General features: G+C 53.4%; 1 protein-coding gene across 1 annotated transcript in view; it reads left to right on the forward strand.

Annotated features, from left to right (window-relative positions):
- The window catches only part of PLCG1 (phospholipase C gamma 1), a 41,324-nt gene that overhangs the window by 15,220 nt on the left and 3,454 nt on the right, over positions 1-22,650 (forward strand). The window contains exons 2-27 of the mRNA XM_062504920.1: positions 2,411-2,563; positions 2,879-2,972; positions 3,429-3,476; positions 7,760-7,844; positions 8,874-8,957; positions 9,128-9,150; positions 10,188-10,260; positions 11,246-11,347; positions 12,043-12,161; positions 12,915-13,000; positions 13,341-13,461; positions 13,835-14,003; positions 14,441-14,563; positions 15,433-15,534; positions 15,784-15,971; positions 16,271-16,471; positions 16,859-16,978; positions 17,274-17,454; positions 17,739-17,816; positions 18,286-18,389; positions 18,631-18,727; positions 18,828-18,900; positions 19,134-19,291; positions 19,812-19,908; positions 20,336-20,560; positions 21,368-21,516. Coding sequence (XP_062360904.1) covers positions 2,411-2,563; positions 2,879-2,972; positions 3,429-3,476; positions 7,760-7,844; positions 8,874-8,957; positions 9,128-9,150; positions 10,188-10,260; positions 11,246-11,347; positions 12,043-12,161; positions 12,915-13,000; positions 13,341-13,461; positions 13,835-14,003; positions 14,441-14,563; positions 15,433-15,534; positions 15,784-15,971; positions 16,271-16,471; positions 16,859-16,978; positions 17,274-17,454; positions 17,739-17,816; positions 18,286-18,389; positions 18,631-18,727; positions 18,828-18,900; positions 19,134-19,291; positions 19,812-19,908; positions 20,336-20,560; positions 21,368-21,516 — 3,053 coding nt within the window. The remainder of the gene's footprint in view (positions 1-2,410; positions 2,564-2,878; positions 2,973-3,428; positions 3,477-7,759; positions 7,845-8,873; positions 8,958-9,127; positions 9,151-10,187; positions 10,261-11,245; positions 11,348-12,042; positions 12,162-12,914; positions 13,001-13,340; positions 13,462-13,834; positions 14,004-14,440; positions 14,564-15,432; positions 15,535-15,783; positions 15,972-16,270; positions 16,472-16,858; positions 16,979-17,273; positions 17,455-17,738; positions 17,817-18,285; positions 18,390-18,630; positions 18,728-18,827; positions 18,901-19,133; positions 19,292-19,811; positions 19,909-20,335; positions 20,561-21,367; positions 21,517-22,650) is intronic.

Raw genomic sequence — 22,650 nt, forward strand, 5'->3', positions numbered from 1 at the left:
CTGCAGGACCAAGTTCTTCCTCTCTTGCCACATCCCAGATGGGATAAGGACCAGTCTGTACACTCTGCCTCCCATGGAGAGGGCAGCTCAGGGAGGAGGAGATGGGGCTCACCTTGGTGACAGAGGACTTGTCTTTGGAGAGCTTACCCCAGGTCACCTGCCCTTGTTCCCCTGCCCAGATGTGCACGTAGAGCTGGGACCCCACCAGGTGCTTTACCCCTGTGTCTTTGCCCACGTCCATGATAGAGCTTTCCCAGCAAGGACCCGAGGTGCAGCCCCATGGTGGGACAGGTGGGTCGTGTCACAGAGCCCATGCCGCCACTGACTGGAAACTCGCTGGTGCTGAGCGTGGCAGAGCCTCCAGATTGTATCTGTGAGACCTGGGCTAGAGCAAGACCCCTCCACCCTCCTTTCCCTGGTGGCTCCCAGTCCTACACTGCCAGAGGGAGAACTGGAATGGAAACCTCATTTCAGCCCTTGCTGCTTGGGGATGGTGGCATTTGTGCTTGCTGTGCTTCCTGCTCAGAGTCACTTCCTTCCAGCTGCGAGGGGGCCAGGAAGGTGTCAGAGGCAGCGGGTGGGAGAGGCTGCTCTGCTCTCTGTGGTGAGAAGAAGGCACAAACCAAACCCCAGCTGCCTTCCCCAGCACACACAGGCAGGTTTGGGAGGACCAGAGAGAGCAGCAAGCAGCTGCAAGCATGCGTGGGCTGGAGGTTCCTGCCCGATCCTCACGGAGGCTGCCCTTTGCCCTGGGAATTCCCTGCGTGCTTTTGTCCTTGATAAGCACTTCACTTGCTCCGGGGCTCTCTCCACTGCGTGGATTTTAGGTATGCACTGTGTCCCAGCAGCCCTGCCTCTCCAGGTGGTGAGGCACCCGCTGGTGCTCTGTGCAGGGAGGGGTGAGCACAGGGCACAGCCAGCACTGCAGCATCCAAGTGCAGACAGTATGCTTGCAGTGTGGTGTAAAGGCAGGCCACGAGTATTCCAGCACCTTCCTTTGGTAGGCATTATAAAATATTATGAAGTAGTAGTATAAACTACCATGAAAACCCATCTGACAGGTGTTCCCCACTGTGTTGGTCAAACCCTGCATCCTCCAAGGACAGGATTTGCCTTCAACTCCACTGTGGTTGTCCTGGATGCAAAGACCTGAACTGTGATATGGGTTTTTATGGGCTAAAATAACCTGCTGTGTCACTAAGGATATGAGCACGGGGTAAAGTTATGGCAGGGCATGCTAACATCAGCTCCTTTCCAAAGGGTAGATGATGCCTCAAAAAGTTATACTCTCACTTACTTTAGGAAGCTTGTCTGTCCTTCCTTTGCAGTCCCAAGGAACTGGGTCTTTCAATGCCCTTGTCACAACTTGATGAGCTTTAGGGGGTTATTGGATTCATAGAATATCCTGAGTGGGAGCCACAAGGATCATGAAGTCCAACTCCTGACTCTGCACAGGACACCCCCAAAATTCATAGAGTGGTCAGCCTGGGTATGTCCTATGCCAGGCAATGAGCAGACTGCCACTGTCTCCAGAAGCACTCACAGTGCTACAGGGGAGCAGGATCCAAGAGAGGATCCCGTGTGCTTTACAAGTCCTCCCAAAGTCAATCCCTGTGTGCCTTGCTGTGGGGTTTGGAGAGAGCATCATCTCTCATGATGCAGTTTAGTGCTGCTGGTGGCTGCTGTGGGTGATGAGCAGGTCACATTTCTGTCTAGTTTTGAACTACAGTAAATAGAAATGAAAGGCGAGATGATCCACAGTGAGTGCAGTAAGTGGAGTTTAATTGGGATGAATTACATGCCAGGTTTGCAGTAATCTCCGTCCTGCATTGCTCAGAACCATCATCTGCTTTGGAAATGTGACTCACAAATGTTGTTATTTGATTCCCACAAGCATTTAAGAAACTATTTTTCCGGGAAGCAAAAATTCTTGGGTTTGGGTTGGGTTTCTTTTTTTTTTTGTTGTTTTTTTTTTTTGCCTTGCTGCTGCTGATTTTTTGTTCTATGGCAGTAGGAGTCCTTTCCCAGAATTTCCTCTGGGGAGGGAGGCTGTGAGATGCTCCCTTACCTGTGTCTCTTCAGCTCCTTCTCCTTGCTTGGGGCTGATGCCCAGCAGTCTCATATCTGCCCCTTCCTGGGGATCCCTGTGGGGGAGGCATTCAGCCACTTTTGGGGAACACAGAGGTAAATGAGGGGTGCTGGCTAGGGAAACCTCCTAGGGAAGTAGTAGGAGGGGGCTGTGCTTACGGACTATGGGCTTGGAGGTGCTGTCATGTAATAGTTGCTAACCCAGCTCTTCAGGTGACTAAATCCACTTCATCTGTGCCCTTCCTTCTCCACTGCCATGGGAATTCCAATGGGAATTCCAAGCTATTCACCACACACCCCCTTTGTGTTCCCTTTCCCTTAGTGGATATTCGTGAAATCAAAGAGATTCGTCCAGGGAAGAACTCCCGTGACTTTGACCGGTACCAGGAGGATCCGTGTTTCCGACCAGACCACTCTCACTGCTTCGTGGTCCTCTACGGCACAGAATTCCGGCTGAAGACCCTCAGCTTGCAGGGTAAAGCTCTTGTGGCTCTGGGGTTGAGCCAGAACTTCATCCTCACAGGACCCGAACAGCTTTGCTGCTTGGGGACAAAGATAACTCCCAGCTCTCGGGAACTGAAGGAGGAGGGAGTGGGACATGCAGGGGCAAGAGGTCCAGCCAGCCACATCTATCCCATGGGAGAGGAGCCAGGCAGGGCATCTGCGTGGGGGGAAATGTTACCAGAAAGGGGATGAAGCAAGGAATAGGGCATATAAGGTGTTGGGGATAGTCCCGAGAGGTTTGAGTTGTGTGTTCCCTCTTCACACTTCTCCTATGCATTTTCCACAGCCACTTCAGAGGATGAGGTTAATATGTGGATCAAGGGGCTGAACTGGCTGGTGGCAGACACTCTGAGGGCACCCACACCCCTGCAGATTGAAAGGTGAGGAAAACCTGTCCCTGCACTTGTTTTCTTTTTCCCCTTTCTGTCTGTTTTGACAGAAAAAGGTGAGCACAGTGACATCTCATCCCCTCTCTGAGCCGTGCTGACCCAGCACTTCTGCCTCTGCACTCCAGAAGCTTCATCCTGCTGACCCCAGAGTTTGATCTCATGCATCAGGGAGAAGGAGTTTTACCACAAATTGATGTTTCCGTGTGTGCACAGCCTGTATTATCTGTAGCACTTCAGTGCAGAGGCATTTTTAAAGCAGAACTTGTCACCTGTATGAAAATAGGGTATGCTGGCTCTGAAGAGGAGCAGAGCTGGGTTCTCTGGTGGGAAGGAGGGGTGTGGGAGTGGATGGAGTGGCACTGAGCATCTGCCAGAGAGAGATTGGAAGAGGGGCTGGTTGTTGAGGCACTGGGGCTGAGTGTGTGCCTGTTTGTGCCTTCCCCCCAGGTGGCTCCGGAAGCAGTTCTACTCCCTGGATCGAAACCGGGAAGACAGGTAAGGAGGGAGAGACTTGCAGTCATGTTCAGGGAGGGGTTTGAGCTGAAAGGGCTCACCTTTGATTTGAAACCCCAGCCTCTAGATTTTTTTGAGTTCTTTAGGCTTTTAATGCTCATTTCCAAGGAACCTTAATCCAAGTCCCAAACTTCTCTGACTGGTTTTCACTGAATTAAAAAAAAAAAAAGCATAAGAAAGCTGTCTTGTTTTCCTGACCTATTTTAGACCCCATAACAGCTTGAGAGCCCACAGCTGTGAAACACCTTCCCCCCACCTGGCACCACCCAAGGAAGTAGACATCAAAGAGCCAAGCAGCAGTTCAGGGCACCCCATCAGGGCTGAATTGGGTTGTGTTTATTACTCTCCACCCTGTTTGTTCTGTTCTCCTTTTCTGAGGCCCATGAGGCCATGGATTGTCCCACTGCTTGGCCTGTGGGGCTCTTGAATATCTAGTGTTGTCCTAGCAAGTAAAATGTCACACTTGTCATGAGGAGGTAAGGGAAGGGAATTGGATCATGATTCACCATGAGATAAGGGAGGGGACATTTTCCTGTTGGGGAGGTGAGTTCCACCATGCTCTGCTCTCTGTCCTGCTGCCATCACCAATTTTCCAGTCCTAGTGCTGGCTGCCAGCCTGCTCTTACTGAGCTGCTGGGACATGCTTCTCCCCTGTGATGTTAACTGAGCCCATTAACCTTTCAGCATTGATTCCCATGTTAATGTGCTCCCCGGGGGCATCAGCCCATGCCCCCCAGCTGCTGTGGAGCACATGGGTCCCACCTGCCCCTTTTCCATGCTCTGATGCTCAGAGGGCTGGCTGCGGAACACTAGGGTCCAGAGCATCCTATGCTTTGTCTTTGTTGTGTCCCTCTCTGGAGAGCCAGCCAGGGGATAAATTCAACCTGCCAGGAGCAGGGCAGGAGTGTGTTGCATGGGGAAGATCCTGCTGCACTGGACATTTTTGCCTTTGCAGTGATTTATGCTGTGGCGTGATGAGAGCACTGCTGGGTGCATGTGGATTTTGTGGAGGAGGATAAATCCTCACAGAGGCAGAATGGGAAGAAGAGGAGCTTTAATCTGTTGCAGCTGCTGTGCATAAGCCACACACCTTTCAAATCCAGGCTTGGGTTGTATACACAGTGGTGATTGGGCACAGTATTTCCTAGTTCTGCAATGAACAGCACTGAGGCAGGTACAGGGGTAGCTGTGTGAGGGTTTTGGAGGAGGAATGCAGGAAAAGTGGAAATAATTGGTTCTTTTTTTCCCCTCTGGTTATGTAGTAAAACTGATGAAATGGCATCGCAACAGTACAAAAAGCGATTGCATTTATAGATCTGTCTGCCCAAGGCAGGTCAGCAGAGCTGACAGCCAACCTGTTGCATCCCTGTTGTTTCTGTTGATATCATCTTTCTATTATCATTTAGAATTAAGGCAGCAAAATCCAATATATTCCTTACCTGTCAACCACAGGGAGAGGTTTCATTGCAAACCCCTTCATTAGGAGAGCTGCTGCTTCAGCCCAGGCAGTGGGAGGAGCAAAAGAGCAAGAGCAGAGATGTGGAAAGATTTGGGGTCTTCCCATTTTACATACATTTTACAAGCATTCATGTGTTTTCTGCAAGGTAGAGGCAACAGTTACGGGACATTCACATATCCTGGATTAAATCTTGGCCCTTGTGAGGCATTTCAACATTAATGTCACTGAGCTCTTTGCTTTTGCTTCTCATCCTGGAAGTGGGTTTTCAAAGGGAACAGTGAGCTATGATTTTTTTTTTTTTTTTTAAAAACCCTCCTGCACACCATCCTTGATCCTTTCCAGACCAGATAGGGTTTTGGCAGCTGCAGAAACCATTCTCAGCATTTGTGTACCCCATGCCTCAGCCTCTTGTGCTGGAGCCCTTTCTTCCTTCTCCTTTCCGCCGTCCCCGGCTGGGTGCCAACGCGTCCCTCCCAGCACACCAGCAGATGGTGGCTCTTTCCACTGGCTGCTGGGCCTTTGGGTATTTGTTTTTCAAGGGAGGTTAGGTGGAAAGAGAAGGATAACAGGATGCTGGGTTTTTTTTCCTAACTGCTGTGGAGACTGTTTCACCTCTGGTCAGGAGAGCTGCCCATGTCTGGGAGCAGCATTTACAGCCTTGAGGGCTGGCAGGGGAATGTTTCCATCTCCTCTGAGAAGTCTGGGCCTCTGGCTTGTTTGTCATGAAACCTAAAAAAAAAGTTCTGTAGAAAAAATCAGTTTATTCTGTTTTTACTTTCTAGTCTGAAAATACTACTGAGCTGTTTATGCAAGGTCTCCAGCACTTTAACATGATGAGTAACACACAAGAAATAAAATCCTTCTGTACCCTGTCCTCCTTCTGTAGCTGAGAGGGAAATGCTGGTCACAGCTTTGACAGGGCTTGCTCTTGTCACATCAGCAAGCAGGGCTGTGGTCCAGCACCTCCTGTGAAACAGCTCAGCATCACCAGAGCTGAGTTTCAGCTCCAGCGAGTCTCCAGGGATGGCTGCTGCTGGTTCTGCTCTTCCAGCCCCTCCTACTCTTTTTCCATGAGCTTTTTTGCAGTCTCATGCTCTCAGCAAGGAGGGATTGCTGCTGGGCAGCCCTGGGGACTCTGTGTCCTGTTGGGGATCCCATGACAACTGCTACGTGTTGTGGTTCCTGACATGTGAGGGCATCTCTCCTTGTACTCCTGGCTCACTCCACACATTTCCCTGTCACCCAGGACCCCTGCCAGGAGGGTCACACAACACCCTGCGCATGACTATGGATGCTGGGTGTGTTGGAGAAGGGAAAGGGCAGGATCTCCTCTCCAGAACACTCACTCTGAGCCCCCAGGGTAACTTCACCTGCCCGGGGAGGTGGAGGTGCAGGGGGAGATATTACTGCCGAGTGTGTGTTGCTGACTGTACAGCAGTGAGGGAAGGGGAGGCTGGGACCAATTCCCAGCTTTTTTTTGTTGTTGTTGTTTTTTTTTTTTGTTCTGCCAGTGAGTGGCAGGACACTGCAAAGTCCTTGGAGGGCCGGGTCCTGGCCTTGGGCACAGCACAGGAGCTGGGCCAGGTCCTGCTCTGGCTGTGTGTGCCCAGTCCCCAGGGCTCTGAGCCCAGGAACAAGGGCTCTCTGTGTCCTGCTGGCTGCCGAGCCCACGTCTCTGCAGCGCCTGACACCAGTCGGTTTCTCCTTCTCCATGCGGCTCTCTCCATCCCTCCTCCTTCCTGTGGTGTTTGAGATCACCCTGCTTTCAGGGAAGAGCATAAAAAAGATGTGGGTCACATGTGAATGCCAGCATGCACCCAGGTTAAATCTCCTATGCAGGACATCTTCCCTGGTATTTCTATATTTGCACCCCAAAGCCATAAGGATTTCCAGACTTGCCCTATGCTTTGTGGGATGGGGGAGCATGCTGTAGCATCCTGTGTTCCCACATGCTCAGTGGGGGACAGAATCACCATCTGTGATTACAGGGGTGGACTCTCAGGACTTGCTTTTAAGGCAGCAGCTGCCAGAAAATGATTGGACACAGACCCTTCAGCTTCTAAATCCTGCAGATGGGAGGCATCCTCATTTTTCCTTGCTGCAGGGCTGTTGCCCCATGTGGGGACAGCTCTGGAACAGGCAAGGGCAGCCCAAAGCTGCTTCCTGCCTGTCTCTGCCTTCTGGAGTGTGGGATCCTTCTCAGGGCTGACACTGGAGCTTTCCCTGGTCTGGGAACCAGCACCTTTGGTGTGGAGGGCTTTGGGAAGCACAGCCACGCTGGCTGCTCCCTGCCTGCAGCCTGCGTGGCTGGGAGAGCACGACGTGGCAGCGCTGTGGCTGGGGACTGAAAACGGTTTTTTTCCTCTCCTTAAGATAAAATTAGCTGAGTCCTAACCACTTAGAGAGCCTTTCCTTCTCCAGCAGGCCAGGGAGTGGGTTTTGGAAGGGAGTTGGTCACCCTGCATCCACGTTGGGGCACAGCTACTTGAAAAATGCTTCTTCCTGGTCGTTCATTTAAAACAGTGGGTGCTGCCTGTCAGCTGTGGCATCAGCTCGAGTGGGCAGAGAGTGCTGGGCTCACCCTGCTCTGTCAGGAGCTGTAGGGGCAATATTTGCAGTCCCCACTGACATGCAGATATCTTTCTCTGCTGCCCACATCTTCCCCACTGTTCCTGGCCTCCTTGTGTCACAGCTGATGTCCCTTTGGGCACAACCTCTCTGTGCATGTGATGTTCCAGCCCTAGGGTGAGACCCCTCCATCCCAGACCTCCTGAACATGTTTCCCCTCTTTCCCCTGCTGAGCCAGGATCTCTGCCAAAGATCTGAAGAACATGCTGTCTCAGGTCAACTACCGGGTCCCCAACATGAGGTTCCTGCGGGAGAGACTCACGGTGAGTGTGTGACCCCTCCACTCGCCCCCTCAGTAGACCATTGCCTGCCTTTGAGCAAAACCTGGTGGTGGTTAAACTCCCAGGGAGTGTTTGCATATTGCAGAGCCTCACAGCTTTTTCTGGGAGGGCCCCCACCCACGGTGGTGACTGAAGAAGTGCCAGCTCCCACTGGGTACCACACCCTGGCCCATTTGTGGCCAGCGCCCTCTCCTTACCCCACCCTGCCTCCCACACTCCCCTATTGCTCCTGGCTCCAGTCATGGGCTGGTGCTGGTGGGTTAGAGTGCAGACCAGCTACCAGGCCCTGCATCCTGGCTTTTGCAACCCACTGCCACCCAGTGATGCTCTGCCAGCATCACCACTGACCCAGGGATGAAGGGTCATCTTGTGATGACCAGCTGTTCCCACCAGCACAGAACTCTGAGGCCGAAGAAGGGGTATCCAAAGTACAGCACACACTTTGGGTCTTGCAGTTTCCAAAGACTTCAGACACTCTGGGCAGACTGAAAATGAAATTATCCTTTTGTATGTATTCAAGTCAGTGGTGACACTTTATCAGCGTGATGGTGCCTTCGTGTGGGTGAGCTTGGGGAATCGTGGGATTCATTTTGGGATGGGCACTGCACAGTGCCACTGGCCCCAGCAGAGACTGTGGCAGATTTGTTAAGATTGGAAAAGCCTTCTAAAATCATTGAGTCCAACCATTTACCCTGCACTGCCATGCCCACTAAACCATGTCCCCAGGTGCCACATTCACATGTTTTTTTAACAAGTTTAGGGATGGTGACTCCACCACTGCCTGGGCAGCCTATTCCAATGCCTGACCGCTATTTTAATGAATTTTTCAAAACAATCTAATCCTCCCCTGGCACAACTTGAGGCCATTGTGCAGGAGGCAAAATCTGGATGGGTTTTGGCCTTTTTCTCTCCCTTTTTTCCCCAGGGGTACTGGTGGGAAGAGACATTCCTTAAGCCATGCAGAGTTAACTGTGGCCTCTGTAAAACCTCTGGGTTTGATTGTTTTCTCAGGATGTGGAGCAGAGGAACGGGGACATCACGTACGGGCAGTTTGCGCAGCTCTACCGCAGCCTGATGTTCAGCGCCCAGAAAACAGTAAGAGCTGAATTCTCCAAGGGAGGAAAGGGAAGGGAGAAACCATATTTGTTACTGGGCATTCCCACTTAATTGACTTTTTAACCCTGCTGCCCTCGGGATGAGCTCATCTCTTGGGAGTAAAGAAGTTACAGAGTGCAAACCTAATGCTGGTGCTTCTTCTTTTGCAGATGGATGTCCCGTTCTTGGAAAGGTGGATAATTCTTTGTGTTTTCTGGGGAAGGGGCTGTTTTCTTTTGCTCCATAGCATGCTTTGAGGCCTGCATCAGCATGTTAGGATGAGGCATTGTGCACTCCTTCTGCTCCTGTGCTGGCTGTGGTTCTGTGCTCTGAGCAGGCATTGTTGCTGTAGACACTTTAATTCAGGGCAGGGAGGGTTTTCTCCCTCTCAGACATCCCAGGGGGATCCAGCTCAGGTCAGTTGGTTGATGTGAAGTGACCAGACCTCGAGCCATCTCCCAGGGATTATGCTCATGGTGGCTACAGACCTGCAGACCCTTCCCCACCCAGGCAATGCCTCTGGTGCCATTGCCAGCTGTGCCTTTCCCTGCCCTCTGCTTACCTCAGCTGTGATAGAAAGAGCTTGAATTTAGATGCAGGAACTAAAGAGTGAAAGACTTACTGACTTGTCCAGGTAATTCCCAGTGGTTTCCTTCCTTTTTTCCCTATAACCATAGAAAAGAGATGTCAGGCCCTCAACAGACCATCTGCCCTCTGCCCAGGGCAGCCAGCACTGCCCAGTCCATTTTGGATTTTGTGGTGTTAGATCCAGCATGGTCCTTGGCTGTCCGCTGTGATTTACAGCAGTCATGGATCAGTCTTTTGAGATTATCATCTACAGTTCCCTTCTTCATTCCCTGTGTTTTGCCTCCATGAGTCCATGTTCTCTGCATACCTGTAGGTCTGTCCTGTTTGCAGTCACCCCCTAACTGCCCCGCACCTATTTAGTTCTTTACACTGAGGTAAAAGCCAGACCCTCTTTTTTTTTTTTTTTTAAACAAATCCATCCCTCTAATGGTTTCACCAGTTTCATGCCCTTGTCAGTGTGAGCCCTGTAGTGCCCCTGGAGCAGTCCCAGGTTCTGAGATGTGGACGTGTGTTTGCTCACCCCACTCTGCTCCTTCAGTGCTGCATGCTCAGGGCACATCTGGCTGCACATGGCAGGGAGGTGGTAAATGGCATCTCCCATGATGTGCTGCTCTAGTGACTGAAGCTTCTCTCTCTTGTCAGGGGTGGAGAAAGGTCTGAGCACTTCAGGGTGTCACTGCTGGAGCTGCAGAAGTTTCTGCTGGAGTACCAGAGGGTGAGCTCAATACAGGTGGTGGGGAGGGACAATGGGGTAGGCACTGGAGATGTTGTGGGCCCAGTGCTCTTGCTGGGGTAGCCTTGCTGTGGAGCTGGGATGGTTTGGCTGTGGCTGCTCTGCCTGGCACAGCACATCCTTCAGGAGCAGGAAGTGTTGTAGGGGAAGTGCTGGTGAGGGCAAACCTGAGCTCAGCCAGGCACCATGGCCAGAAAAGGAACCAGGAGATGTAGGAGGAGTGGGGGTCCCAGGAGGCAGGAACTGATCAGGGGAGGTTGACCCAGTCCCCAATGACCTCAGCTGCTTACTAAAGGTTTGCTGCAGCCAAGAGGTCATGTCCATGGTGTTGCTCAGGAGGTGTCAGCAGTTCCTGAGGAGTAGCTGATGGATTCAGCTGCTGATTCTTCAATTTCAAAGCAATCCTGGGTCAATCAGCAGGCACAGCATACATGTGCAGATGTGCAAGCACCAGCAGTGCAGTTTGTGGGCAGCACAGACCCCTTGGCTCTTGCCAGGCTCCTGTCTCATTCCTGCTCTCTTCCAGGAGGGCAGGGCTGGCTGGCAAAAGCACTGCCATGGCTTGTGGCTCCTGCTCTGCCCTGTCCCCCACTGCCACCTCCCTGCCTGTGGTCTGCAGCCAGCAGGGAGTTAATGGTGGCTAATGAAAGAAAGCCAGGGAGAGAGAGCCAAAGGAAGCTGGGTTGGCTTCTGCTGCTGAAGGAGAAGGGATGGCAGATGTGTTCAAAGGAGCTATCGGAGATAAAAATGCACAGCACTGAGAAAATGAAGCCCACTCAGAAGCAGGGCAGATTTCCTCCTTGTGTGCTATCCAGCATTTGTGCTGACAGTTGAGTTCCTGGCAGAGATGGTCTTGTATCAAGAATCACCTCCTTAATGGTTAAAGCATCAAACTGGATGAGCTGCATGTGGTTTGCAGTAATACATTCTGGAATGGCTTCTTTTATGTCTCCCCTGGGCTTTGCAGGAGCTCTGGGCTGCAGATACCCTTCAGGTACAGGAATTCATGTTCAACTTCCTGAGAGACCCTTTGAGGGAGATTGACGAGCCTTATTTCTCCCTGGATGAAGTAAGACACCTTGAAGATGGCACGTGTGGAGTGGGGTGACACAGGGGGTGACACCCCTGGTGTGATGTGTGCTGTGGTGTGACAGCTCTGTTGTCTGTGCCTTTGCTGCAGGGTGGGGGTGCTGGAAGGGTCACAGCTCCTGTGAGATGGACGTGGTTGGCAAAGGGAATGGCTTCTGGGCTGCCCTTTTGTGCTGAGTGTGTGCAGCTGGGAGTACTCACCAGGCAGTTCATCTGGAGGAGGAGAGGGCTGCCTTTGGCTTAAGGTTGCCTTGGGATATGTAAGGATCTCTTCAAAGCAAAAAGAGCTGAATAAAGAATAAAAACAGCTAGAGATGACCATGTTACTGGCATTCTGGACTCTCCACACAAGGGACTAAGGTCCCTTGACCCACATGACCTTAGTAAGCTATTGCTGCCATGTGAGCTGCAAAATAAAATTCAGAGCCATTAATTTGTCTCTAGCTGGGTCAAAGGGTCTGGCACACAGGTATGTGGCAGATCTCAGTGGGTAGGTAGCAGTGCCCAGGCTGTGGTCACTCAGGCCCCCTGGCTCAGGTAGCTGGTGTGCTGTGGGGCAGCCCTGCTCAGTCTGTGCTGGATGTCTGCTGCCACAGAACGGGGGATGCGTGTGAAGCTAAACCACAGCACTGGCTCCTCTGCATCATTAACACGTTTCTGTTTCTTCCTGAGCAGTTTCTCACCTTCCTGTTTTCCAAAGAGAACAGCATCTGGAACTCGCAGCTGGATATGGTGTGTCTGGAGAACATGAACAACCCTCTCTCCCATTACTGGATCTCCTCCTCACACAACACGTAAGGACGAGGCGAGGGCTTTCTCCACCCAGCTGCTCTCAGCATCCTTTTCTCATGCCAGGGTGGGAGTATCCTGATTTTGCCTGATTCCAGTGATGGGTCAACTAGGCTTTTCCAAACCCAAACCAGTATGTCAGAGACCTTCCTCTTGGTGCCCCACTCCTCCCTTCTGTCATTTAGCCATAAATGTTTTGCTCAGACATTGTCAGCAGCACGCATCTGCACAGGCCTTCAGGTGACTTCATGTCCTGAGCTGTCACTCTGGTAATTTCTCAGCCATTCTCCAGAGCCTCTCAGGACAGATGTGATAAACCCCATCAGGCTGAAATTGGCCATTTTCTGCTCTCTGTTGCTAGAATAATTTTGCAGGAACTGCTTTCTGTGCAGACAGGCTCTGTCTGTGCTAACCCAGATTTAAAGGAGTGAGAGCCTAAGCCAGCTGAGCAGCCCTGAGGGCAGGCAGTGAGATCCTGTGTGCCTGCAAGAGCTCATCTAACCCTGCTCCCAGGCTGTAGCGGGGGGTCTTCGTGGCACCAGTGCTGATATTGCTGTCTGAGGTTTGTCTCAGGAGCTGGGGCTGGACCTCAGAGGAGTGCTGGCATCCCCTTGCAGCCGGGGCAGAGCTGAACCCCTCACCCGGGGAAAGGGGCAGGCATGCAGAAACGCCACTCCCACGTGGCAGAGGCAGGTCCAGCAGACCCCTGTGGCCACAGTGGGCTTGTGAGTGTGCTGATGTGTTGTCTCACCTGGAAGGTACCTGACGGGGGATCAGTTCTCGAGCGAGTCCTCGCTGGAGGCGTACGCCCGCTGCCTGCGCATGGGCTGCCGCTGCATCGAACGTGAGTACCCAGCCCTGGCCCTTCTGAATCTGCCCTCACAGCAGCTTGTGGTGGTCAGGGGAGGCTTTGCAGGAAGGCAGAGCTGAAGGCTGGCGTGGCCAGTGGCAACATATAACGTCATGATGTGCAGAAAGAGCTGAGGTTGTTCACTTTGTGGGACTGGGTGATCTATGCCCAAGGTTTTGGTCCCACTGAAAGATCAGGGCTTTCACTGATCACCTCACTCCTTTATTGCCTTCCAGTACATTTCCCAGCAGCACCTGGCTCAGTCCATCTCATGTCCATGCCTTGCCTCTATTCCAGCCTTTGGGCTAAGTTTCCCCTGTGGATCTCTTTTCAGTGGATTGCTGGGATGGTCCCGATGGCATGCCGGTCATCTACCATGGACACACTTTAACCACCAAGATCAAGTTCTCTGATGTCTTGGTCACTATCAAGGAACATGCCTTTGTCACCTCTGAGTGAGTACAGCAGGACTTCAGCTAGCAGAGCAGAGAGAGGGTGGAGCCAAGGCTGTAGCAAAGCGAAGCTCACTTCATCCAGAGCTGCAGCACAAGGCCTGGATGTGGTGAGAAGAAAGCATATCACATCTCCCAGCCAAAGGGAGATTTTCCCCAGAAAAATGTGTGAGGGAAGGCCTTGGGTAAACCCCAGTAGTTTGCCTGTCCTTTTCCACCCTGTGCACTCCTAAAGGGTGGCTACATGGGTACTCAAGGCAGCACAGATGGCTGTTGATGGGAGCTGCTCCTGGAGGGCACAGAGGCCAGGCTTTGAGGCAGAGCTCAGAAGTCCTTGGTCCCATGCTGGCTTTGATGGCTCTGTTCCTTCTCCCAGTTTCCCTGTCATTCTGTCCATTGAGGACCACTGCAGCATTGCTCAGCAGAGGAACATGGCTCAGAATTTCAAGAAGGTCTTTGGGGACATGCTCCTGACCAAACCAGTGGATATTTCTGCTGATGGCCTTCCATCTCCAAACCAGCTCAAGAGGAAGATTCTCATCAAGGTGAATTCCCTTGCCCAGCAAGGCTCCTAAGTGAGGGAATGGGGTGAGGGTGTGGGGCTGAAGGCAGCTGCCTTTGGAAGGGGGTGGTTGGCAGTGTAGGGGTGGAAGTGGAGACCTGATGCTAAGAACAGCTGGACACAAGAAAACACACCTGTTTCAGAGAATCTGCTGGGAAATGAGCTCAGCAGCTGGGTGCTGCCTTTCTTTGAGGGCATGGGGAGGTATTAGTATTTCCTGGTTCAGGAATCATCTTTGGGAAGAAGGGGTGGGATTTCAGTGCTATTTGATGATCCCTGTGGCATGGGTCTTGTTTATTCTTATCTGGAGGACCCCACTGCAGCAGACCTGGGCTTTTAGGGCTGTTCACCAGGAAATCTATGCTGCATTTTGGATGCCTGCTCCCCTCTAGGTGCCTGACCCTCTCTCTCATCCCACAGCACAAGAAGCTGGCGGAGGGCAGCGCTTACGAGGAGCTGCCCACATCTGTGATGTACTCAGAGAATGACATCAGCAACTCCATCAAGAATGGGATCCTCTACCTGGAAGACCCCATCAATCATGTATGTCTTTGCCATGGTGACCCTGTTCCTGCTCTGAGGGCTCCATCTATGACCTGATGGCTCTGTCAGGTGCTGCGTGTGCTGGAAGGAAGGGCTGTGGTGCAAATGATAGAAGAGGCTCTTGGTCTGTCTCATTTCTCCAGGTGTCCCTGAAGGCTGGGGATGTTTTATGCTGCCTCTCTCTGTGCTCTTCCCTAGGAATCTCCCGTGGGTCTTTGCTAGAGGCAGAAGTCTGAGCTAGAGGGAGCTCTGGGCCAAGGCAGTGCAGCCTGTGATTTATGCTGTAGGAATTCTGGAGATGGCTGCGCTTCCAGCCCTGCCTCCTGCCAAATGCCTGCACACCTGGCACACCTAAGCAAGGGTTTAGCTTTGTAAAGCACCGAGTGTTCATCCCTGTGCATTTACTCAAACCAACTTTCAGCAGCTTTACTCTGCTGAGGTCTGTCGGGTAAAGCCACATGGAAATGAAACGTTTTTTTTTAAAAAAAAAGTAAAGTGCAATAGTAAATCCACATAACCATTTCTGATATCTTCACCTCAGATTGCCCCTGTCTTGAGTCCATACAGACTGTTTTATTTTTGCATTGATTTGCTCTTCATTTGGTCATCTCCTTTTATTATGTGTTGGAGTGTTTGCAGTGTGATTTATCACATGCTGACTTTTTGCTACTGATAAATCCATGCCTCACATCTGGGTGATGTCTTGGAAGCTCCTGTGACTCACTGAAATCAGTGTTGGTGGCTGTCCTTCACAAACCTGATCATCCCTCCCTGCTTGTGCTGGTCAGGAAGGGATGATCCCATGGGTGAGTGGTGGGCAGTTCGGTGCTTCCCCAGGGGTCTCTTTGCCAGAGTTTGTTTCCTTGCAGGAGTGGAACCCACATTACTTTGTGCTGACCAGCAGCAAGATCTATTACTCTGGGGAGACAACCAGTGACCAGGGAAACGAGGATGAGGAAGAGCAAAAGGAGGTGAGGGCTCTCCTGTGTGACTGAGTTGTTCCCTAAGGAAAGGACTGGACTGCCCACAGGGCTGAGCATTGCCATTGCCAGCTGATTTCAGGAGGAAATCCTGTCATGGGAAGGATGGGAGCTGCTTCAGGAACTCCTTGTTCCAGCAAGGAGTAGAGCAAGACTACTTCTTGTTCAGCAAGACTACTGAACACAGCAGGATCCAGGATCATGGCAGTAACCCAAGACAATGGCTTTTTCCCCTGCCAGGTGAGCAACAGCACTGAGCTTCACTCCACAGAGAAGTGGTTCCACGGGAAGCTGGGAGCGGGGCGTGACGGGCGGCACATCGCGGAGCGGCTGCTGACGGAATATTGCATCGAGACAGGGGCTCCTGACGGCTCCTTCCTCGTCAGAGAGAGCGAGACCTTCGTGGGAGACTACACCCTCTCCTTCTGGTGAGGCCTGGTGCCAGTCCACTGCTCTGTGTTGCTCCAGGGGTTGTTTCCTCTTGGCATTTTCTTCAGTGGTGGGGTCCTGTTTCTGGGTGGCCTGTGAACAATTTCTCCCGTTTCTGTGCCCCAGCATCATTTCAGCTCCCTGTCCCAGTGCAGAAGGGTCAAATCTCTTGGGATCCTTATGCAGTCACTCTCCTGTGGGACAGGAATGCCACGTCAGTCTGGAGCTGTGCCTGAGGAGATGCAAAATCTCTGTGGCTACCCTGGCTTAGCCCCTGCCCTCCATCCCCATTCCACAGGCGCAATGGGAAGGTGCAGCACTGCCGGATCCACTCGCGGCAGGACGCCGGCAGCCCCAAGTTCTTCCTGACGGACAACCTGGTGTTCGACAGCCTCTACGACCTCATCACCCACTACCAGGAGGTGCCACTGAGGTGCAATGAGTTTGAGATGAGGCTGACAGAGCCAGTGCCGCAGACCAATGCCCACGAGAGCAAAGAGTGAGTGCATGTGTGTGTCCATTGGGCAGCCAGGACACTGTAGGAAGCTCTCCCATACCTCTCCACAGCCATTCCTCCCTTGCTGGAGCTTTCTGGTCTCCACTTTCTCCCCATGGAGCTCTGTCACAGCAGCCATGCTGGCCACATATGTTGTTCGTGGAGCTGGATGTCATAGAGACTCAGGGCAGAGCACAGAGCTGCTGGATTTGGCTGGGGTGTCCTCGCCCATGCCACACCTCAGCAAGAGGCTCTGATCCTGCCTGCCCCATTGCAGTCCCTGTCTTCATCTGAAGGATTCAAGGAGCCTTTTAGGGGCTGTAGGGGAAGCTACGTGCTAGGGTGTAGGATGGTCTGGCAGCACGTGCACAGCTATGTCTCTCCTGGCAGGTGGTACCACGCCAACCTCACGCGGGCCCAAGCTGAGCACATGCTGATGCGGGTGCCCCGGGACGGAGCCTTCCTGGTGCGCAAGAGGAGCGAGCCCAGCTCCTACGCCATCTCCTTCAGGTGTGTGTCCCTGGGACAAGGGTGGTGGGTGCTGGGGGTGGAGCTGGGATGCTACAGTGTGTGAGAGGGCAGGAGAGGTGCCATCAGCCAGACTTGAGCTCCTCACAGAATTCCTCTTGCTCTGGGGTGGTCCCTGAATAAATCCTTGAGATCCTGCTCTTCCTCCCATCCTCCAATGGGAGATGGCTGTGCTCAGCCACCACACCAGGGGTACCATTTCCTTGGTGCCTTAATTTGGCAGAGACCTTCTCTTGCCAGGTGCTAAGTAGCTTCTCCCCCTGTTTCCTCCCTCCAGGGCAGAAGGGAAGATCAAGCACTGCCGGGTGCAGCAGGAGGGCCAGACTGTGCTGCTGGGCAACTCTGAGTTCGAGAGCCTGGTGGACTTGATCAGCTACTACGAGAAGCACCCGCTGTACCGCAAGATGAAACTGCGCTACCCCATCAATGAGGAGACCCTGGAGAAGATCGGGACAGCGGTGAGTGCAGGAACCAAAGAATGATGGACAGGTCATTTTTGAGCTGGTTCCTTGAGGTGGAGGTGTGTGAGCCATGTCTGTGCTTTGCAGCCCACACCTCTTGGGGCTTCCTGACACTTTGAGTGGAATTTGGTGCTGCCCTTCTGTGCCTGTGCTGCTGTTTGCTGTCTGCAGCATCACCTTTGGTCTTGTGCCTTCCTGGGGCACTCTCCCACCTACCTAAAAGGTAGGGAACCTTTTCTCCTGCAGTCACTGCTGTAACCACTGTCCCTTTGCTTCCACAGGAGCCGGACTATGGAGCCCTGTACGAGGGACGCCATCCTGGGTTCTATGTGGAAGCCAACCCCATGCCCACCTTCAAGGTACATTCTCACTGTTTGGCACAAAACAAACTGCAGGGCTGGAGGGTTTAGCAAGGGTCTTTTTATTTTCCAAGAGCTGTATTAGTTTGCACACTCATTTATAGACCATGAAGAGAGAGAGACACTGGAGGTTGAGCCTCCAGTTTCTCAGGCTGGGCTGCCTCTTGTTCTGAGCTCTCCAAACTAAGCCCATCAGTGGCTCTTAGGACAGGGGAGAAAGCCTGTATGGGGCAATACCAGACTTGTGAGCTCTGCTTTGGCATAGATGGGAGCCTTGATTTGCTCTGCAAGGTGTCACTGGGGTCTGGCAGCCTCTGGCAGCAGAGCTGGATGCTGCCTGCCTGCACATGTTGTGCCTCACAGCCCCCCAACAAAGACATCTGTGGTGGGAGGTGATCTCTCATCCTGTGGGCTTGTTGTCCACCTGTCCATTCCCTACCCAGCCTCATGGGACCCCTCCTCATTGCAGTGTGCAGTCAAAGCCCTGTTTGACTACAAGGCACAGAGGGAGGATGAGCTCACCTTCACCAAAAATGCCATCATCCAGAATGTGGAGAAACAGGAAGGAGGCTGGTGAGTTGGTCCTTAGCCTCCCTTCTCCCTAGGGGATATGGTCAAACCTTGCTGTCACCATCCACACAAAGGTGTGTCCACTCTAGGAGTGGGTCTGTCTGGGGATTACCCATGAGCTGCACAGTTCCTCACAAACGTACAAAAGCAGATGATGGAAGAGCTGACTGTTCCCCTCACCCCCACACAGAATGCTCTGGGGTCCCATGGCAGGTGCTGATATTGCCCCTTCCCTCCCTTCCAGGTGGAGAGGAGATTATGGTGGCAAAAAGCAGCTGTGGTTCCCTTCCAACTATGTAGAGGAAATCACTAGTCCCACTAGCCTGGAGCCAGAGCGGGAGGTAAGTATGGCCATGAGTGCAGTTAGGAGGGTTTGTGCCCCCTGAGCTTGGCTGCTCTGCCCATCATGTCTAGCACCATCCTGCTGTGCTTCCTTCCCAGCAGCAGCTGGATGAGAACAGCCCCCTGGGAGACCTGCTCGGAGGTGTCCTGGACGTGCCCTCCTGCCAGATCGGTGAGTGACAGGGAGCGACCATTGCAAAGGCCCCTTGAGGCTTCTCAACCCCTCACTTACTGCTTCCTGGGCTCCATCTGTTGCCTCCAGTGGGCAGAAAAATGGGAGTTTCCTGTGGCTGTAGAGTGCCGGGGTAGCCATGAGTCCCTGTGCCTGTCTTCTCCCTTCCTCCCTGTGAAGGGCTTGGCTCAGCCCCTGCTGTGACCTTGCCCTCTGCTCCCTGTCCCACGCAGCCATCCGGCCCGAGGGGAAGAACAACCGCCTGTTCGTCTTCTCCATCAGCATGTCCTCGGTGTCACGCCTGTCCCTGGACGTGGCAGCCGACACGCACGAGGACCTGCTGGACTGGGTGAAGAAGATCCGGGAGGCAGCTCAGACTGCTGATGCCAGGGTGGGTCTGGGGAGCCCGTGGCAGGGGAGGAGGCGGCTCCTGGCCAAGTGCTGGGTTTTCCAGGAGCTGAGGAGCAGGTGGAGGCTGGTGGGGGGCGGTGAGGTGACAGCCTGTGACAGCTGGCAGAGCAGTTACAGAGATGGTAAAGCCACCGCAGTCTCAAACAATGTGGTGAGGGGTGGTGGCCACACAGCTTGAGAGGTTCGGGCTGCATATTTGGGAAGATTGGACAACTGGGTGGGTGCTACAGCATCAGGAAGCGGGGGATCTCCATCTGTGGAGGGTGGCAATGCCACAGATGCCCTGTGCTGGTACCAGTGCCAGTCCTGCTCCGGTCAGGATGTAGGACCTACCCAGGCCCTACCCTGTGATGTCTCCCACGCAGACCTGGCAGATCTGCTGGTGGTCCTCACAGTGTGGGCAGGAGCCACACCAAGCAATGAGGCTCAGCTTATGAGTTGGGCCATCCATCACCACTGCTCCTACCTGGCCTGACACCTTTCTCACCCTCTCTTCGCAGCTCTCTGAAGGGAAAATGATGGAGAGGAGGAAGAAGATTGCCCTGGAGCTTTCAGAACTGGTGGTCTACTGCCGACCTGTGCCCTTTGATGAAGACAGTGAGCATCTGCTGAGCTGGTGGCCATCACAGGCAGTCACTGTGGCATTACAAACCCTGTGGTGTGCCCCAAGGGGCTGCTTTGGTTAAATCTCAGCAGAGGTTAGGCTAGGTGGCCAAGGTGTCCAAATCACCAGGTTACCTTGGAGCTCTGGGTAGCTCCAGAGGGTATAAATTCTCTTCCCTATCCCACTGGTGATGGGGTCTGTCAACACTCAGAGCAGCTGCTGAGGGAGTGGGGCTGGGGAGCATCGTGCCTGGTCAGTGAGAGCTGTGTTGGTGCTCTCAGTCATTGGTGTTGAGCACCTGGCAAACACCCACTAGTGGCTGCATCGGGGGTGGGAGGATGGCATTAGGAAGGAGCTGAGGTGGTTAAATGTCAGCAGAGGGAGTGTGCTTCTGGCTAACACAGTGCTGTCCCCTCCCAGAGATCGGCACAGAGAGGGCCTGTTACCGAGACATGTCCTCCTTTCCCGAGACCAAGGCAGAAAAGTACGTCAACAAGATCAAGGGCAAGAAGTTCCTGCAGTACAACCGTCTGCAGCTCTCCCGCATCTACCCCAAGGGCCAGCGCCTCGACTCCTCCAACTACGACCCCCTGCCCATGTGGATCTGTGGCAGCCAGCTGGTGGCACTCAACTTCCAGACCCCAGGTGAGGGTGGGCTGGCTCCTGGGGGTGCCCTGTGCCTCCTCTGAGCCACCTGCTGATCCCCTGCTCCTGGCAGATGGGGGGCTGGGAGGGGCTCTGGGTCTTGGAAGGGCTCTGCAGGCAGTGAGATCCGGGTCAATGTGCTCCAGAGGGCTGGATTGAGCCAAGGAGCTGGACTGAGACTGGGGATTGTGCCTTGAGAACAAGATGAAATGGAGAGGAGGCAGGGAGTTCTCCCAGGTCCCTGGTGACAAGCAGGGAAGGTGCCAAAGGGGATGGTGCAGCCCCAGTCTTGGGACACCAGCTGGCTGCGTGGTCTGAGTCCAGCTGGCTGCTCTTCTTGCCTTTCCCCAGCTTCCATTCCTGCTCCTGCCATGCAGTCCAGCCTTCCTTTCCCTGGCCTTTGCCAAACCCTGCTGTGAGCCTGTTCAGCTCACCGACACACCAGCAAACGACCTGCCTCTTTTTTCCTGCCGGCTTTTTCATTCCTTCTGTGAATTCAAGCATCTCACAGGGGGTTTGGCAAATGCTACAGCCAGCACAAGGAAAGCTGAAAAAAGCAGGAGGAAAAGAGGGAGGTGACCCAGGAGCACTGGGTAGTTGGGCAGGTCATGCATGAGGGAGTCACCTCATGGCCCCAACACGTACACAGGCTGCAGTGAGGACACATTGCTCAGCATTGCCAAGGGGTGAGCCAGGTCCTCTTGCCAAGGGCTTCCTGTGAAGCATCAATGGTGGGGGTGATGATCCAGCTTGTGGAAAGTGCACAGGTCTCCTTCATCTCCTGTATGTCCTGCCTGTGCTCTCCAGACAAGCCCATGCAGATGAACCAGGCCTTGTTCATGTCCAGTGGCCAGTGTGGGTACGTCCTGCAGCCACCCAACATGAGGGACGACATCTTTGACCCCTTTGACAAGAGCACATTGCGGGGCATGGAGCCGCTCTCCATCTCCATTGAGGTCAGTACCTCCTCCTGCTGTGGGGGAATGCAGGGTCAGACCCCGGTGGTTATACCAGATTTGGGGTGAGGGAATGGGTTTTCTGGGCTCCTGGTTCTGCCTGCAGCTACTGCTCACCAAACACCCTCAGCCCCAGTCCTGCAGCACAGAGAGGGAGAGCCCTCGATGAAGAGGGGCACCCACGGGTGCTGCTGAGGGTGCCTGGAGAGGAGCAGCAGGAGCATCCCTGGATGCTCCCCCCAGCACTCCTCCTGTCCGGGTCCCAGTGCCAGCAGGTGGCATCCACGAGCCACAGAGGTGGCATCCCTGTCCCCAGGGCCTGGCCAGGACACTGCCTCCACAGGCCAGCAACACAAAAACTGTGCCTTGTCCCCTCCTTGTCACTCAGTAGCTCCATACTCGATGTTTCCATTTCCCCTTGCTCATGGCCCCTCTTGGGAAGACGCTTGAGGTCAGGGCAAACTTTTCAGGCCATTTCTGTGTTGTGCTGCTGGTGATGATAAGAGGATGGGGGCCAGAGAATGGACTGAGGATACTTGATGAGTTTTTATTACTTCCCTAATGGTGGAACTGAGGCTGGATTGTTCCTGTGTCAGCTCTCAGAGCTGCACAGCAGAGGCTCTGCAAGGACATGGGACAGCTTGCCAGGCAGAGCTCTTGGAGGGCTGTGCCAAACCAGCTGGCTCTCATGTTTGGACCAGCGGGGTCCAGTAGCCTGTTACAGGCATTCCCTGTGGTCTCAGAGCCAAGCTATGGGTCAGTCTCCTTTGCCAGTCCCCCCAGCTTGTGTAGACCTTGGGGAGGATGCAGTGGAGACACTGCCTTTAGGTGCTCACAGGTTTCCTCTGCAGCCACCTCTGTTTGGAGTGATCCCACCTAAAAAAGCCACAGCCCTTCTTCATGAGGACACCTGATCATGTGTGCTCTGACTCCACGTCCACTGTCTCCTTAAAAATTCCCTTCCCCATCTGTTTTCCAAGCTCTTCCAGCACCTCAGGATGTGGCTGCAACCACCAAGTGTCAAGAGTTATTGTGCCATAGCCAGTCACTGTCGCCTTTAAGAGACAGGCTCAGCCTCTTGTTCTCTGGCAAAACTGCCTGCTGTCCCCACCAAAGGCAGCTTTCATGGATGGA

This window comes from Cinclus cinclus, chromosome 18 (genome assembly GCF_963662255.1).
Source record: "Cinclus cinclus chromosome 18, bCinCin1.1, whole genome shotgun sequence".
NCBI lineage: Eukaryota > Metazoa > Chordata > Aves > Passeriformes > Cinclidae > Cinclus > Cinclus cinclus.